At 40.5% G+C, this 15,815-nt stretch overlaps 1 protein-coding gene across 5 annotated transcripts in view; it reads right to left on the reverse strand.

The window, feature by feature from the left end:
• The window catches only part of LOC139625612 (collagen alpha-1(XVIII) chain-like), a 73,972-nt gene that overhangs the window by 3,827 nt on the left and 54,330 nt on the right, over nt 1-15,815 (reverse strand). For 4 of the 5 annotated variants that reach the window (XM_071485988.1, XM_071485927.1, XM_071485793.1 and 1 more), the window contains 31 exons: nt 14,796-14,926; nt 14,037-14,063; nt 13,464-13,670; nt 13,171-13,197; nt 12,942-13,004; nt 12,732-12,809; nt 12,565-12,615; nt 11,710-11,832; nt 11,551-11,613; nt 10,704-10,748; nt 9,798-9,929; nt 9,311-9,382; nt 8,954-8,980; nt 7,954-8,052; nt 7,170-7,205; nt 6,810-6,899; nt 6,639-6,671; nt 6,081-6,116; nt 5,148-5,207; nt 4,961-5,038; nt 4,712-4,747; nt 4,538-4,591; nt 2,982-3,053; nt 2,252-2,335; nt 1,936-1,966; nt 1,501-1,554; nt 1,333-1,367; nt 1,093-1,221; nt 785-938; nt 473-537; nt 234-362 (listed from right to left, as the gene is read on the reverse strand). In XM_071485988.1, coding sequence (XP_071342089.1) covers nt 234-362; nt 473-537; nt 785-938; nt 1,093-1,221; nt 1,333-1,367; nt 1,501-1,554; nt 1,936-1,966; nt 2,252-2,335; nt 2,982-3,053; nt 4,538-4,591; nt 4,712-4,747; nt 4,961-5,038; nt 5,148-5,207; nt 6,081-6,116; nt 6,639-6,671; nt 6,810-6,899; nt 7,170-7,205; nt 7,954-8,052; nt 8,954-8,980; nt 9,311-9,382; nt 9,798-9,929; nt 10,704-10,748; nt 11,551-11,613; nt 11,710-11,832; nt 12,565-12,615; nt 12,732-12,809; nt 12,942-13,004; nt 13,171-13,197; nt 13,464-13,670; nt 14,037-14,063; nt 14,796-14,926 — 2,321 coding nt within the window. The remainder of the gene's footprint in view (nt 1-233; nt 363-472; nt 538-784; nt 939-1,092; nt 1,222-1,332; nt 1,368-1,500; nt 1,555-1,935; nt 1,967-2,251; nt 2,336-2,981; nt 3,054-4,537; nt 4,592-4,711; nt 4,748-4,960; nt 5,039-5,147; nt 5,208-6,080; nt 6,117-6,638; nt 6,672-6,809; nt 6,900-7,169; nt 7,206-7,953; nt 8,053-8,953; nt 8,981-9,310; nt 9,383-9,797; nt 9,930-10,703; nt 10,749-11,550; nt 11,614-11,709; nt 11,833-12,564; nt 12,616-12,731; nt 12,810-12,941; nt 13,005-13,170; nt 13,198-13,463; nt 13,671-14,036; nt 14,064-14,795; nt 14,927-15,815) is intronic. The other variant, XM_071485871.1, reaches the window with a different exon arrangement.

The following is a 15,815-nucleotide window of genomic DNA, read 5'->3' on the forward strand; positions in this document are numbered from 1 at the left end:
CAACAGAGCAATATTTAAATTATTTATAGCTGCAGTTTACTTAGATGTGTCTTTTGGCACATCTAAAACTGATGCCAATATTTCTGTAAAGAAACATTATAGACCTCCCTCCGATGAGTTGACCTGTTAGACAGGCTAGTTTTATATGGCTGTAGTTGTTTTAACATCTTTTGATCTATTTCTACAGTTTTCAGAGTTTTGCTTTTCCATGAGAAGAAAGTAGATTACTGTACCATGACTTGCCGCAGTCCATCACGGACCCTCAAGTAGAGGTCTGCTCTGTCTATGATGTAGATGAGGCTGCCCTCTGCCTGGCGTCTGGCAGAAGCAATCATTGTCTCATATGACCTCAAAACTGTAACCTGTGGAAAACAAATACACCTGATATTTAGTCCTAATAAAATGGATAATTACTCACAGTGAAAAATTCAAATCAGTAGGACAATTATTCAAATTCAGTGATGGTACTTACGCCAGAGGAGAGACCAGGAGTTCCAGGTGGGCCAGGAGGACCAGGAGGTCCAGGGACACTGACGGCTTCATATTAAAACAAAAGCTTGTTAAGGATTCGGCTCGTGAAAAGCTCCAGTGAACTTTGTCACCAGTATTTAACAAGTACTGTTCAGCAGCAGTAGAAGGTAGCTTAAGGTCACCTCCGCACTAGCTGTAGGAGGGACAGCATGACTCCTCAGAAGATTACAAGCTGTATTTCATTCACGCTGCAAAGCTCTACAATGTCCTCAGTAGTGTGTAATGTAGAAATATATAGAGTAATCAAACTTACGGTTATTGGGTCTATATGCCCCGGGAAGTGAGCCTGGAGGTCCTGGAGGTCCAGGCGGCCCTGGCGCACCAGGACGTCCATCGTAACCAATGCCTGGTGGCCCTGCTGGTCCCTGGGGTCCAGCAGGGCCCATTATGGAATCTCCCTTTGGTCCCTGACATTAAGGAGAAGAATCTACATTACTGAGACATTACAGACAATTTTAAAATGACACACACACTACAATAAACACCTTTTTGTACTTCATACACTTACTATATACAAGTACAGCAGAAGTCCTGTGCTGTCATTTTACTCTCTGAACTCACCGGTAGGCCTGGTTTGCCAGGAGGCCCTGGTGAGCCTTGAACTCCAAAACGTGGGTCATAATATCCACCACCAGGCTCTCCCTTTTCTCCCTTCACACCTTCCTCCCCACGCTCTCCCTTCAGTTCATTCTGTTGGAAACAGTTGAGCATTATGATGAGTTTTTTTCTTATGAACCGTAAGAAAAAAAAAAAAAGCATATTAATTAAACTGACTGGTGGTTTAGAAAGAACTTTGCTTACCTTGAATGCGTAAATGTCAAAATTAGCGGTTGTTCCTAAAAACAAAAAACACAAAGGTGTTTAAGTAATTAAGTAGTGATAATTCACTTCAAGGCAGTCATGCAGTGCAGTGGACGTGTACATAATAATGGTACTGTGTGTATATTCTATGCAAAGTCCAGGACTTACCTGGGATTCCTGGAACCCCTCGGTCACCACGTTCTCCTTTCTCGCCCTTAACTACTGTTAAAATACAATATATAACCGTGCAGAATTAGACACAGCATCACAAAGGTATATCTGACATTGGCACTGCAAAACTGTGACACCTTGATTCATTGATAGTGATGCCAGCTATGTTCTATTAGATTATTCTCCAGATCTGGTTGAGACTTGACAGTTTAATCTCTTGATAGTACAGTTTATCCCCTCCAGGCTGAGGCAGCTGGATCAGACTGAAATTAAGATTGAACTGTTTAGCTCTGCAGACACTTTAAACCTTTTCTAAATCTCTCTTCCCTCACTGGCACATTGACTTAACTTCTCCATTCTAAGCCCCCTCTGTCTTACAGTCTTATGTATGTGGGGCTGAGACAACAAACTGTGCGTGTTGGAAGGTCGTACCTGGGTAATTCCTTGAAGTTTCATCATAGCGCTGTGAACAGACAGAAGAAAATGCTCAGTGACACCAGCAATAATAGAGGAAAAGATCTGTCTAAGGTTTATGGAACAAACAACCGACTCACAAGTTTCACCAGCCTGCAAGACTTTAACAGCAGAGCAAACAGACGGGATAGTGACTGAGTGACTGACCGAAATATGGTTTAGCTCTCTGCCAACAGACGGTCCATGAACTTTGTCGTACAACCTACCAGTAAAATTAACTGGTACATACAAATGTCTACATCAAGGTACAAAGTTTGGGATCTTGTGTACTCACATTGAAGCGGTCTAAAGGAATGGCTGGCCCAGGGGGTCCAGGGGGTCCAGGGGGTCCGGGTGGTCCTGCTGGCCCAGAGACTCCCTGATGAAAACAAAGTTATTCACTCTTTGTCACTTTTTGGGGTGTAGATACAGAATGACTCATCAGGCACTGGTAAGATATCATCAGTAACTAAAGACAATTTCCTGGTTTAAAGAAGGCTGATTACAATAAAACTAGAATTACTTCCTTGTGGTTGTATACCTCCGCCAACCAGCCAAGTTCCAGGAAATATGGCCCCAATCTCCCCTTCCTGAGTTACTGCATTGAATAATGGCCAGAAATGTTTTGGCTGAATATTATGAAGTTGACCTTTGACCATTTGGATATAAAATATAATCCCTTCATCACTTATTATTGAATTCATGAGTTGTGTCCAAAAATGTGTTTTATGGTCACGGTGACCTTTGAACTTTGAACACCAAAATCTAATCAGTTCATCCTTTAGTCCAAGTGAATGTGTCAAATTAGAGAAATTCCCTCAAGGTATTTCTGAGATATCGTGTTTGTGAGAATGGGATGGGCGGTTCTGGCTGTTGTCAGCACGGAGGCATAATAAGCTAATAACAAGCTAGCTCGCCAGACAAGACCTGAGGGCTGGACGGGATGATGTCAAACTGTCCTTTAACTAACTTCTGCAGCTGCCATGCCAGCTACCTAAGTTCTTGGGAATAATAGTAATACTCACAGGGTAGCCATAGCCAGCCCCACCTCCTGGCTCTCCTTTCTCACCCTTATAACCATTTACACCAGGACGACCCTGAAAGGAGAAACTCATTGATTAATATTTCCCCATATTTGGAAAAACTGAAACAATGAGGTTAAAATGTCATTATTCTAATGTTACAATATACATTAGGTCAGCAACATGGATATGATACTCACAGTGGCTTCAAAAAGTATTCAGACCCCTTAACTTCATTGTGTTTTAGATTGAATTGTAAATGGATAAAAATGCCATTTGTGTTTATCAATCAACTCTCAAAAACGACAAGATGAAATATACAACTTAGAAATTTTTGCAAATACATGAAATATCCCACTTTATTGGGTAAGTCTCTACAAGCTTTTCACACCTGGATTCGGGCAGTGGGAACAATCTGTGAACTCTCCACAAGTCTGGCCACTCAAGGACAGTCAGAGACTTGTCCTGAAGTCACTTACGGAATCGTCTTGGCTGTTTGCTTCAGATCAACGTTGTGCTGAAAGGTGAATCATCACCCCAGTCTCAGGTCGCCTGCACTCGGGTTCAGAGTTTCTTTAGGGACTTCTCTGCATTTGACTGCATTCATCCTTCCTTCATATCAGCCCAGTCTCCCTGTCCCTGCCACCTCCTGCTTCACTGTAGGGATGGTATTGGCTGGATGATGAACAGGGCCTGGTGTTTGCCAGATGCAGAGTTTGGAGTTCTGCCTAAAGAGTTCCTTAAATACTGTTTGGCAAACTGTGAGTGTGCTGTCATATAAATTTTACTCACAGTGGCTTCTGTCACACCACAAAGGCCTGATTGATGGAAAGCTTCCAAGATGGCCGTCCGTCCAGCAAGTTCTCCCATCACTGCAGAGCGCTTCTGAAGCTCTATTAGAGAGACCTTTGACTTCTTGGTCACCTCCCTGACCAAGGCCCTTCGTTCCCAGTTACCTATTTACCAACTATAGTCCTGTTCCAAGCTTCTTCCATTTCATAGTTATTGAGGCCACTGTGCTCCTGGGAACACTCAATACTTTAGAAATGGTTTTATCCCATGTCCTGATCTGTGCCTCCCCACAGTTTTACCACAGATGTCTACAGAGAGGTCCTTGGACCTTATAACTTGGTTTTTGTCCTGGAAGTTGTTGGACCTTATATACACAGATGAGTCCAGTCAATTCAGTTTGCCACAGGTCCGAGACACATCTCAAGGATAAATGAAGCAAACAGGAAAAGACAAACTAACCACAGTTTGGAAAATGAATACTGAATGCTTTTGTAAATAAGATTTCCATTCATGATTTTCAATAAATTTAGAAAACAATCTAAAAACACATTTTCATTGTGTCATTGTGGGTTACTGAGTGCAGACTGATGGATGGACTGATGGCAAAGATTGATATTTTATATGATAAGAATCAAATCAATGACACAAAGTATGTGGAAAGTGAAAGGATCTGAATACTTTCTGAAGTCATTGTTTTGCAAACAAAGATAGTATATATATTTATGTGAAGCTATTTCATCATAAGACACAAAGAAGGGAATACTTACAGGTCGGCCAGGCATTCCAATTTCACCCTTTAATCCAGAAGGCCCGTACTGACCCTATAACAATCAATCATCAAATAGAAGAGAATGTGAGCTGACTGGAGAGTGAAAAAAAATTAATTTAATTTCTTGGTACATTAGCTTGAATATCTTAGGTAGAAATTCTCAAACACTTACAGGGGGTCCAACGGGCCCAGGAGGTCCTCTGTCTCCCTACAAGCGTGGTAAAGGAAGCAGATTAGTTTCAACAGCAAAAGCACAACTGAAACACAAAGGGCTCAACAGAGTACTCACAGGATCAAAGCAGGTAACAACATATGTTGTTGAGGTATGTGCATGAATTTACATGTACAGTGTATTTTTTTATGTGTGTGTTTGTGTGTGTGTGTGTGATCATCAGACAGGTAGAAATGCAGTGAGACTCACCTTCAGACCTGTTAACCCTTCCAGAGACAGAAGATTTCCATCAGGTCCGATTACTAAGCCTGGCTCACCCTTCTCACCCTGAACACAGAGCAGCAGAACGAGACATCATAGACTCAATTTTAGCAATGTCATAATGATAAGAAGGGTCTAAATCAATGGTAGAACAAACAAATAACCAAGACTTTACCTTCAGTCCGTAGCCAGGAGGGCCAGGGTCCCCTCTGTCACCCTTTGGTCCAATAGGACCCTGCAGGATAAAAAATAAATAAAAAAGACATTTAGAAACTAACAGTGATTTGGCAGCTGGACAGACTTTGTTGACCTACATCAATTAAAGCCAACATCACCATCCATCCTATTAGAATCTGTTTTCATTCTGAGTTTCTGACAGGGTCATTGGGGTTATGGTAATGGTACAACTGTAGTAGAGAAGCAGTCGATGCTTGCCAAGCTTTGTGGATGCCAAACTGAACTGTTTAATTATCAAGAAGCATCATGGGTATTCAAAAGAAATGGATTGCAAAGAAGGTTTGTGATCAAAAATATCACCACACGGACCACAAGTCAGCAGACAGGATTTAAACCTGCAATTAAACAAAAATGGAACAATGACTTGATCCTATTAACAAGTGTTTTCTGTGCAGAGAAGGTCTGATACAGCTTTTAGATTTACTCCTATTTGAGTTTGTTGTAGTCACATACAAGGGAAAAGCATCAGGGCCATTAGTGTAGCAGTTAGTATAGTTATAATAGGTAGAACGACCTATTGTCATGTACATTTAGGCACAGTACTGTTTTAAAACAGACTGACCTCATCCTTTAACTCAAGATAATCAAGCTTCATCTGGACTGTGTGGGTGTGGTTCAGTCAGATTAGACTAACAGTGGACTGGCAACACAAGCAAACACCCCAACAACTGTCATCATGTTTTGATTCAAATGTTAAATTGAAGTGTTAAAGTTGGCTGGTTTTGGTGCAAAATACAGCAGGAAAAACACGCATGTATTTTTAATAATCACCTGCTGAGGGTCAGACTTTAACTATGTATGTAGCTATACCTCACATTTACGGTTATAATAGGGGGAAGGTACATAAATTATGTAAGACAGGGAGACTTACAGGGAATCCAGCTTGACCAGGCAAACCAGGCCCACCCTGCAGAGGAAAACAACACATTTTACATTCAGCTTCCTTACACTGATGAGATAACAAAACTGTAAGAAAATCCAAACCACTTATTCTGGTCTGAATTTATCTGAGCGCTTTCTAAAATGTGTGAGCAGCTTTCAGTCAATCTGGATGAAAGTTACACAACTGAGGATATTAAAATGGAAACAGATGTTAATTTGTGGTTGGTGGTTGTGTTTCATAAAGGTCAGACACTAATGACAACAATCCAAGACCAGAAAGTTTGACTTCTTTCAGAGAATCGCAGACTCATCAACACAGATGAGTTAACTGCACATTTCACTACGTGGTATGAATCGCAGTCTAAGATGTTTGTCTGTCTTGTCTCAGCTGACCATCCACTCTACAATTATAATTACAAGTGCATAATCAATGTTATAAGTGTTGTCCTACTTCAATGCAAAAACCTGCAGTACACACACATTATCAAGCACAACAACTAAGTTGAATTTGCACTTGAAATGTCAAGCATCAGATCTGAATACATACCTGAGCCCCTGCACCGCCGACAACTCCGTCAAACTGCAGAGACACAAACAGAAGCAATTCTGATTAAAAATGCTCATGATTTGTTTTTCAGTCTGTAAGAAATTGCCTGATAGAAAGTCTTTATTCTGCATGTCTGCAGATGAGCAACTGTGTTTGCTTTTTGCTATTTACATTTCCAGATGTGGAGTAGATGATTTGCCCTGGTGGTCCCGGTGGTCCTGGTGGACCCGGGAGTCCGGTTCCATCTCGACCTGGTTCACCCTAAAACCACAAAACAAAACGATAAATAACTTTCACTCAAAACCAAAATTCATCTACTGGTCAATTTACCACAGTTTTGTGTTTTATAAAGCCACTGAATATCTGCCTTGAGATAATGTATATTATGATTTGGCGCTATACAAATAAAATTGAATTGAAATTGAACTGAATTGAAAATATCACACATGGATCAGCATCTCACACACACTTGCTTTGTAGTGAACATAATATATAGACGAAGAGATATTCAGGGTTAAAAATGATATTCACCCTCTCTCCTTGGCCACCTTTGTCACCCTTCGGTCCCTGTAAAATTCAAGAAGAATGAAACAAAAGACTTTCAAAATAAAATTAACAATTGAAATTTTACTCATGTAAAATTCATATTTACATCGGCTTTTTTAAGTGAAGTGGGGAAAATATGTTCTTTTCAGTTGTAACAAATGGCATGAGAGATGCACATCAAACATTAGATATTACCTGAATTGATCCAAAAATGGCTGACACACACATTTATATGATACACTGCTTCCAGAATGTATTGGATATATTAACAATCTTAATCTTCTTGGTGGAGTTTACCCAGTTTTTATCACATGACCTAAGTATGAATAAGAACTGAGCAATCTCCATGACAACTGTGCAAACTCCACCCAGCGGTGAAGACAGTGAGATGCAACTGAAAGCCCTAGGAAAAGCTAGTAAGTAGACCTTGAGATAAACGACTATTTCCACAGTTAAGAATGAAGGTTTATGTTTATATTAGGTGCGACCTGTCATAGATCCCAATATGATAATAAATGTTAAAGCAGCTACAGCCTGATCAGCTGACTGATGAATTGTCACTGAGCTGAACTATTATAAAACTTTGCATGAAGCTTTGTGGACAGTGGTTTGTGAAGTGTTGGCATTTTTTTCTCATGCTAGCTGCCTTGTGCCAACATTTGTGTCACTATTCTTTTCACAATATATAAAACCTCTGGTATCCAGTGATGCATGAACTATTAAGTTTTTTGTCAGAATGACAGATCCAGTAGAAAAATCCCTCTTTTACCTGAGGTCCAGGGAAGCCATCCAGCCCTGGCCGCCCGTCTTTTCCTACAGAACCTTCAATGCCCTTCTGACCCGGTATGCCAGGCAACCCAGGTTTACCCTGCAGAGGTACATTCAAGTTATACCAGTGAAACATGCAAAAAGAAAGTTATTGTACCACACGCTGACAGAATACAGCAGGAATAGCAAGAAGAAAAAAATAGTTTCTCCTCCATCAGCAATTAACTTCACAATGCTCATAAAAAACAAATGTATTATGATATGTATTTCAGCCAGCTAATCTGAACGACAATCCAAAATTAATCCATATTTAGAGAAGCAACTGTGACTGCAGGTCTGACAACTGTGTAACTATTACTGATTATCTTATTTACTATTAGTCTTTGAAGTTTTTCAGCTACTTTCTGCTCTTTGTGTTTGGACCATGTGACCTACCAAAACAGATGTGGACCAGACCAAACCTGAAGCTCAAGTCTGTACTGGTTTTGCAATGGTGCTGTTTCTACTGGATGTGCAGACACACGAATTAACGAACTAACACACTAACTTGGGGAAATGTTGCTGTGTTGCTGTCAGTTTATAATTCTGCCCCCTAGTGGCCAAAATTCATTTATATTGTTTTAATCCATAATATTTTCAAATACTCTGCTTGATACAATCATTGCATAAGTAAATAAATATTGATCTGTTCTATTCTGTTCCACTGCTTCTTGTTCACATTTTGTATTTATTTTCATATATTTGCATCCATCTTATTTAATTATATTTTGTTTTTGTTATTTTCATTTCTGTTTCTGTGCTGGCTTTGCTCCTTGTTCTAGACAATGCAAGGGCTTTATTTAAATCTTGGGCTGAGTTATTTATGATTAGATATTCAAAATAAGGTCACATACTCAAAACACGATCATGTTTTAGTCTAAGTTTACTATCAAAGTAGAGAAACTATGTAAGCTGGAGAAGGGGCAAGAAGACAAAAAAAGGAAAAATCCTGCTTTACTTACTGGAAGTCCAGGTAAACCAGGAGGACCCTGAAAACATACAACATTTGCCTTGGTTATTTGCCAGCTCATGTATGTCTTCATGAATATGAGTCTGGCTGTGGTGATAAGCTCATGTCACAGATGTTTGATACTGCATCAAAATAATATTGCTGCCATAAGATGCCATTTTAATTCAAGAGCAAAATAGAAAACTAATCTTATTTTCAGATATTTCTGTTCCTTTAAAGCTGCTGATCAGATTTAGAATCAGAGACTCTCTCTATAGACTAAGAACTATATTCAAAGCATTTCAGTATTGCTCATTTTAAAGTTTGCATGTTATGTTAAGAGAGAGATATTATCTTCCACAGGACTGACCTGTCTTCCTTCTGGTCCTCTGACGCCAGGAAGTCCATTGGTGAAACCTCCACCAGATCCCTCCATGTCATCCTTCAAACACACACAAAGACTTTATGACAAACTCTTCAAGAAGCTTTTTCTGTCTTTTTTTTTCTTGTACTTTGAGATTGAATTCTGATTAAACCGACTATTCACTGGTGTACAACTTTAACAAATGTATTATGTAACTCAGCTTCACTTCTCTGTATCTGACACACTGACGAGCAGGGTGTGACTGAGACGACCCCACCCCAATGAAAAAAGACAAAACTTGAGTTATATTTAGTTTGCTCGTTCTTGATTATTACTCCTGATCTGTGGAGCTACTGCAGAGTGGATATTTTATTCTGTTGAAATATTCTGGTCGACTGTCCCTAACACTGTCATAGAACACTATACAGATTTTCCCATAGGATATTGTCAGCTCTATCAAAAGGCATCTTCACCACCTAAAACCTGAACTTACAAATCCAACACGATAACTCGGTCCAGGAGGTCCGGGAGGCCCAGGTTGGCCAACTGGTCCAATGGGTCCAGGCAGACCAGCCAGTCCAGGCTCTCCTGCAGGTCCCGGTAAACCAGGGTCTCCTCGAGCTCCCTGCAGGTTGGAATGACAAAAGTAAAATCAGTGTTCAGAATAAAAAAATAAATAAAAAGTCAAATAAAAGCAAACACAAAAGGTTTCATCCACAGTGAGATGCATCTGAACATGGTTTTTTGATTTCGTTGTCAAGTGTCTCATGTAACCTGCACAAAACTACATACACCTGTGTCATGCAGTGTTTAGTACTAGTAAGTATTTCAAAAGACATTCGATAATGTAACTGCACAAACAGCCATGCTCATTTCTCTGGGACCAAATTCAGATGTCACTAAATGTTAAATCAAACCATAGCCAGCACTCAGATTGAATTTTGCGTCAGGTCTGTAGCCGACAATATTTGACACACATTTGCATATTGTTAGAGGACACAAATCCCCTTTGATGGCTGACGTGTACCTGCAGATGGGAAGGCTTAGGAGAGTAGGAGGAGGATAAATAGTGAGGCAGCAGATTGGTGAGAAAAGAAAAGTAGGAGCTTGGCTGGAGAAATGAAAGGGAAAAAGTTTTAGGCCTAGTTGGATGAAAGTCAACACGTCATTCTAGTTATCAAGAGGACACTTTACACAGGTCTCGTATCCCAAAAACACACAACTGACTTACACCTGAATTTATTACCTTCTCAGGCTCATGTCTAACAAATGCTTCCCGTCTACTGGTTTCAGCAACAGTCATATGCATTTGGTTGTGTTTTGGAGAGTAGATCTCACTGTAAAGTGGCAGCTACTTCAGAGAAAAAAAAGTAAACAAATTAAGGTAATTAATCCTTACCTTCTCTCCAACTGCTCCTGGAAGACCCAGCTCACCTGAATCACCCTAGTGTAGAAAAAAAACATGTTACTGAAATGAAATTTGAAAATAAAAACTGTATGTATACAGGTAGATGTGTCCTACTGTGTAAATGTTGATACAAGCTTCCTCCTTCTCAAACAAGCCTATGTAACATTATCTTTGAATGTTTAGTACATCGGATTCTTTCCAAGATTCAACACCGGGATGACAAGTCATGCTTTTAAATCTATATTCCACCAGGAACGTGGAAGCGCCCTCTTAGCAATCGTTTCTACAAACATTACTTTTGATTGATGTCATTTTACCACCTGCTCATCAGCAGCTCCTGCTCCTTGCTGTGTTCATCCCACATTACACATAGGAGGAGGTAAATAACCAGACTGTCAAAACTCTCAGCAACAGGTTTTCCTGTTTTACTGTTTTACCGGTACCTAAAGATTCAAACTGCAACATGAATGGTGACACACAGAGTAATGGGACTGAACAACATCAGTCCCAAGGTTGGTTAATGGCCAATGGAATTGAAGTGATACTACAAACTACTTTTAGTGGCCATTCATACACATATTACAAATTATTATCAGTTGGAACCACGACCCCTGGAGAACACTATTGTAGCAGGTGTAATACAGCCATATATTTCTTGTGTTAATTATTGGCAAGTACAATTTTGAACTTAAAAGTATACGAGTCAGAATAAACATCAATGATAAATTTACTTAGCAAAAGTTAAATCTCATGTCCATACTTAATAAGTTCGAGGAATGCAATAAATTTATTTTGGACATCTGTGGAGAAGAAACAACCGTTTTCACAAAGACGTTACCTTTTCTCCCTTGGGACCAGGAGCTCCTGCGAGGCCATCAGTACCTGGTAAACCAGGCAAACCCTGGAGGCCAAAAGATATACAGTAGTTATTGATTTGGTTGGACTGTGTAATCTAAAGTGCAGTTTATGGAATTGAGACAAGAATATTGACACTTACAGGTTTACCGGGCGCCCCGTCCTTTCCTGGAGGTCCAAATGCCCCAGAACTCAATGCTGTGTCAGCTGTAGAGTGACCAGGAGGTCCAGGGGGACCAGGGGGACCTGGTGGCCCAGGAAGTCCCTACAACAAAAAAACATACGGTATAATCAGTTTACAGTAATCTGTGATGAACAAGTTCTCTTCTTGTTGCCTTGATTTTGACACAAGCTTGTTACAGTCCGTGTAACAGGGGGCGACCTGGCCAGAACATCAGATCACAGTCTTTTTGGGTAGAATTATGATCCATGATCTGAACCAAGAGTATCCTTCGAGATTCAATTGAACTCGTGATCACATGACTAGTTGCCAAATGGTTGGCTGGACACAATGCCTGTCACTTCAATTGTTGTAATTCATACCTTTCCGACACTTCAGTGCTTCTTACAGACGTTTGTCCACCTGCCACTACTCTGCACCCACAATGCCGTCTTCTCTTTACAACTTCTGTCCCAACCAATCACTCTTCTTACTTAGTTAATATGAGGTATTATTAATGAGACGCTATGACAGTATTTTAATTTGAAAGTTCAGTTGCTGCTTACCAGCCAGGCCCTGATCATTGCACCTCTGGCAGGTTTCTCGTCCCATTGGCGGACTGTAACTCCACCATCTCGGAGAAAATGGGCTCACTGTTTAACCGTTAACAATGGTCTGGTTTGCAGCAATTGAACTTTTAAAAATAGATATATAAATATAGCACCTTTTAATCACGCAATCTTTACGATTCATCTATCAGTAAGATTGTCCACGATAGATCAGATCGCCCACCCCTAATCAACAAAGACATCAAACAAAACTGTGAATTTTCCTCACCCGAATAGATTCCAAGTCAGGGAACCCTGATCCTTCCATGTCCACAAAAGTCTGAAATAAACCAGTCGAAATTAGTTTTAAATCATTCAAATAAGTAGGCAGTTTCTGCTGATACAAATTATGTCCAGGTATTGTCAAGAATGTGGGTGAGGCCAAGATTAACTCACAGATCTATATCCTGGTCCGGGAGGTCCAGGGGGTCCTGGGAGTCCCCTAGGGCCAGGCTGACCCTCTCCACGGTCTCCCTGTATGAATGAGACTTATTAGAACAAGATATGCTATTCCAACAGAGACGGTTTTATTGTGCTTTGTGTAAACATATATGTAATATGTTTACATATTTCTTTATTATGTTTTTCTGTAACTGAGCATCTTACCTTCTCTCCTTTGGCTCCTGAGTCACCTGGGGTTCCTGGGAAGCCTGGCGGTCCTTCAGGACCCTGTGTTGAAGAAACTATAATGTTAAGGAACTACAGATTGTTAGGGAGGTACAACAATGAAAAGTGTCTACTTTAACAACCTATCATCACAGAGGAGTTGAAGCCATTGATCAGTGTTCTTTGTATCGCGCTAGGAAAAAACAAACAATCAAAAAAAACAACTTACAGTTTTTCCATCCTCACCAGGATCACCCTGCGAGATAGAAATAAAGAAAGAAATGATTCCTCGGAGTCTCGTGTGGATGAGGGATACACAGCACAGATAAAATTGACTTGGCCAATATGACATTTAACTTTACATTACAACTTTTGAAAAGAAAATGCTTCAAACTTTAGCGTGAAACTGAAATTTTGCTCAGTGTGTCAACATGTGTACTATGACAAACAGTTGGTTCAACAACAACAGCACATCTGAATTTAGCATTTCCAGCCAAAAAAATGTAACTGCAATCTACTAACTGGTTCTCCGTCAGCTCCTGGTGGTCCCTGGGGGCCTGGGACACCTTGTGGTCCAGGTGGTCCTCGGGGTCCAGGGCCCCTCGAAACAACTGAGCCATCACTGCCAACAGATAATTCGGTTGCAGGCCCTGGAGGGCCGGGGAGGCCTGGGGGCCCAGGGGGACCAGTATCACCCTTCTTTCCTTGGTAGCCAAAGCCTGCACTGCCCTGGAGATGGAGAAACATCAATGTGAACTGAGGCTGTGAATACACAGGAAATGTAAGCTTTTCCATATCTGTCATTTTAAGGTGCTAATTGCTAATTGCTAATATTTTTCTGAGCCCTGACTTTCCCAGAGCTTTGCCTGACACACTGAGAAAAACACCACTGAATTCCCCTTCAGGAGGTTAATGTATTAACAGACCTGTTCTAGTGGGTTCTAGGGACCATAATAAGCTGTAAAACACCAGTATCACATAGATCAGTCCAAAGTTTCATCAAGAAATGAAATGTGTTCTACTGTACACGTCTCATCAACTGAGCCTAAGGGATCCAAATCACAGTGACCCAAAAAGAGATTCTCTGTAACTTACCTTAGATCCTTTCTCCCCTGGTTCTCCCTGACAATTATAAGAAGAAAGAGTGAAGTCAGTGCCAACAGTCCTCATTGGCTGTCTGATTTGACTAGGAACACAGAAAGGCAGTGACATAAATATCCACTGACATGTTTCCCCTAAAAGTCCTCATACTGAGTATATACACTGTCTTTAGAGGTGGAACCAGTGGAAATCTAATTCTGCTGAGTTACAGAGCTCCATGCTCAAATGTTTGCTATAAAATTATTATTTTTTAAAAATTTAGAATAAATTGTGTTACCTGCAATACCAACCCCTACTCCCCAAATACACTAAAAGTACCTAACTGTATCCTCAATAACCTCATCATCATCATTATCATATAGTTGAGCCTCAATATATCTCAGAATATAACTTTTGTGCATCAATGGAACTAAGTTTGTTTTGTTGTTTTTGTCCTGTGTCATCCTCCAATTTAATCACCTTGTTTTTTTTGTTGTTTTTTGTTGGGTTTTTTTTTATTTGGACAAGTGTGTTATGTGGATATATCTTATTATATCGAAATAAAATGCACAGAATGTGATAAATTGTATAATGCATATGCTTGCATTAATTAGTCACTTGTTGCTCCCACTAGTGGTCATTTGGGACATTTCTCCAAAGCTCATATTACTCATTACATCCCCCACGCACTCAACTCTAACTCTCAAACTGCATATCACAAATTACTTTTCTGGTACATATATTCCATCCAAAAAAAAAAAAAAGGATCCAAACCTTCTCTCCACGGGCACCACCCCGTGAACTGGAACCAGAGCCCGATTCTCCCTTCGGCCCAATTGGACCCCTATCTCCTTTCTCTCCTCTATCCCCTCGGTCACCCTTCTCTCCTTTAGACCCAACTGGTCCTGCAAAACAACGACAGAGGACAGAGTCATTCACACCCTCATGAAAAGACCCTTCAGAAATGATTAACGACTGTATCCAACATCCCAAACAACAAACACAACATTTCCTGCTCCCACAAGAAGAGGAGAGGAGAGGAAAAGAGAGGGTTTTTTTGGTTTTTTTGCCTGATGTAGCAAGAATCCCAGCGCACACGTCTGCAATTTATAGGCCATGTCAAGGTTTTCGAGGTGGTAATTGAGAACACCTCCCCGCAACTGCATGCACCACCTTCCTGATATTTATTTTCTGGTGTGACGCAAATTGACTTTACACTCTTCCAACTGAATGTGTCACTTTCAGCGGAGGCCACATGAAATGCAGCTCACTTCTTCAGTTGTGCAGAAATCACCCATCTCCAACACTGCTGACATGCACAGCAAAATGACACCCACTGCAGGTAGGCCTCTGCAATATTTCAGGTTAGTGGTAGGAATCTAGCAGCAGGAAAACAGATCCTGTGCCTCTGGATGGATAGAGAAATATGATTCATTCAATAAATTTATGCTACACGTCATAGCATTAGTAGCCTGAGCTAGTGTGCAATGCTAGTCCTGCTGTTCCAAGCCAAAACCTAAAATTGTTTCTCTATCTTTTTTGTAGAACCAGGTATCCAGACCAAGCAACATACACAATATTACATCCTTTAATACCCACGAGAAAACCAAAAAAAAACAATAAAACAGTTTTCTCTTGCTTATTTCCTCTCTCAGTTCAGCTCCTCTGTTTACTGAGTTTTCTGGGGATTACAGCCTGAACATCCTAATTTTTCACTTCCCCTGGCCTGCAGTATATACAAACATGTCCACCACCGTATAATGTGGATAAATTCATGCACTCTTGTGCTTGTGT

The sequence above is a fragment of the Trachinotus anak genome, unplaced genomic scaffold (assembly GCF_046630095.1).
Source record: "Trachinotus anak isolate AG129_WGS33_773 ecotype Australia unplaced genomic scaffold, CSIRO_AGI_Tana_v1 ptg000001l, whole genome shotgun sequence".
In the NCBI taxonomy this organism is placed as follows: Eukaryota; Metazoa; Chordata; class Actinopteri; order Carangiformes; family Carangidae; genus Trachinotus; species Trachinotus anak.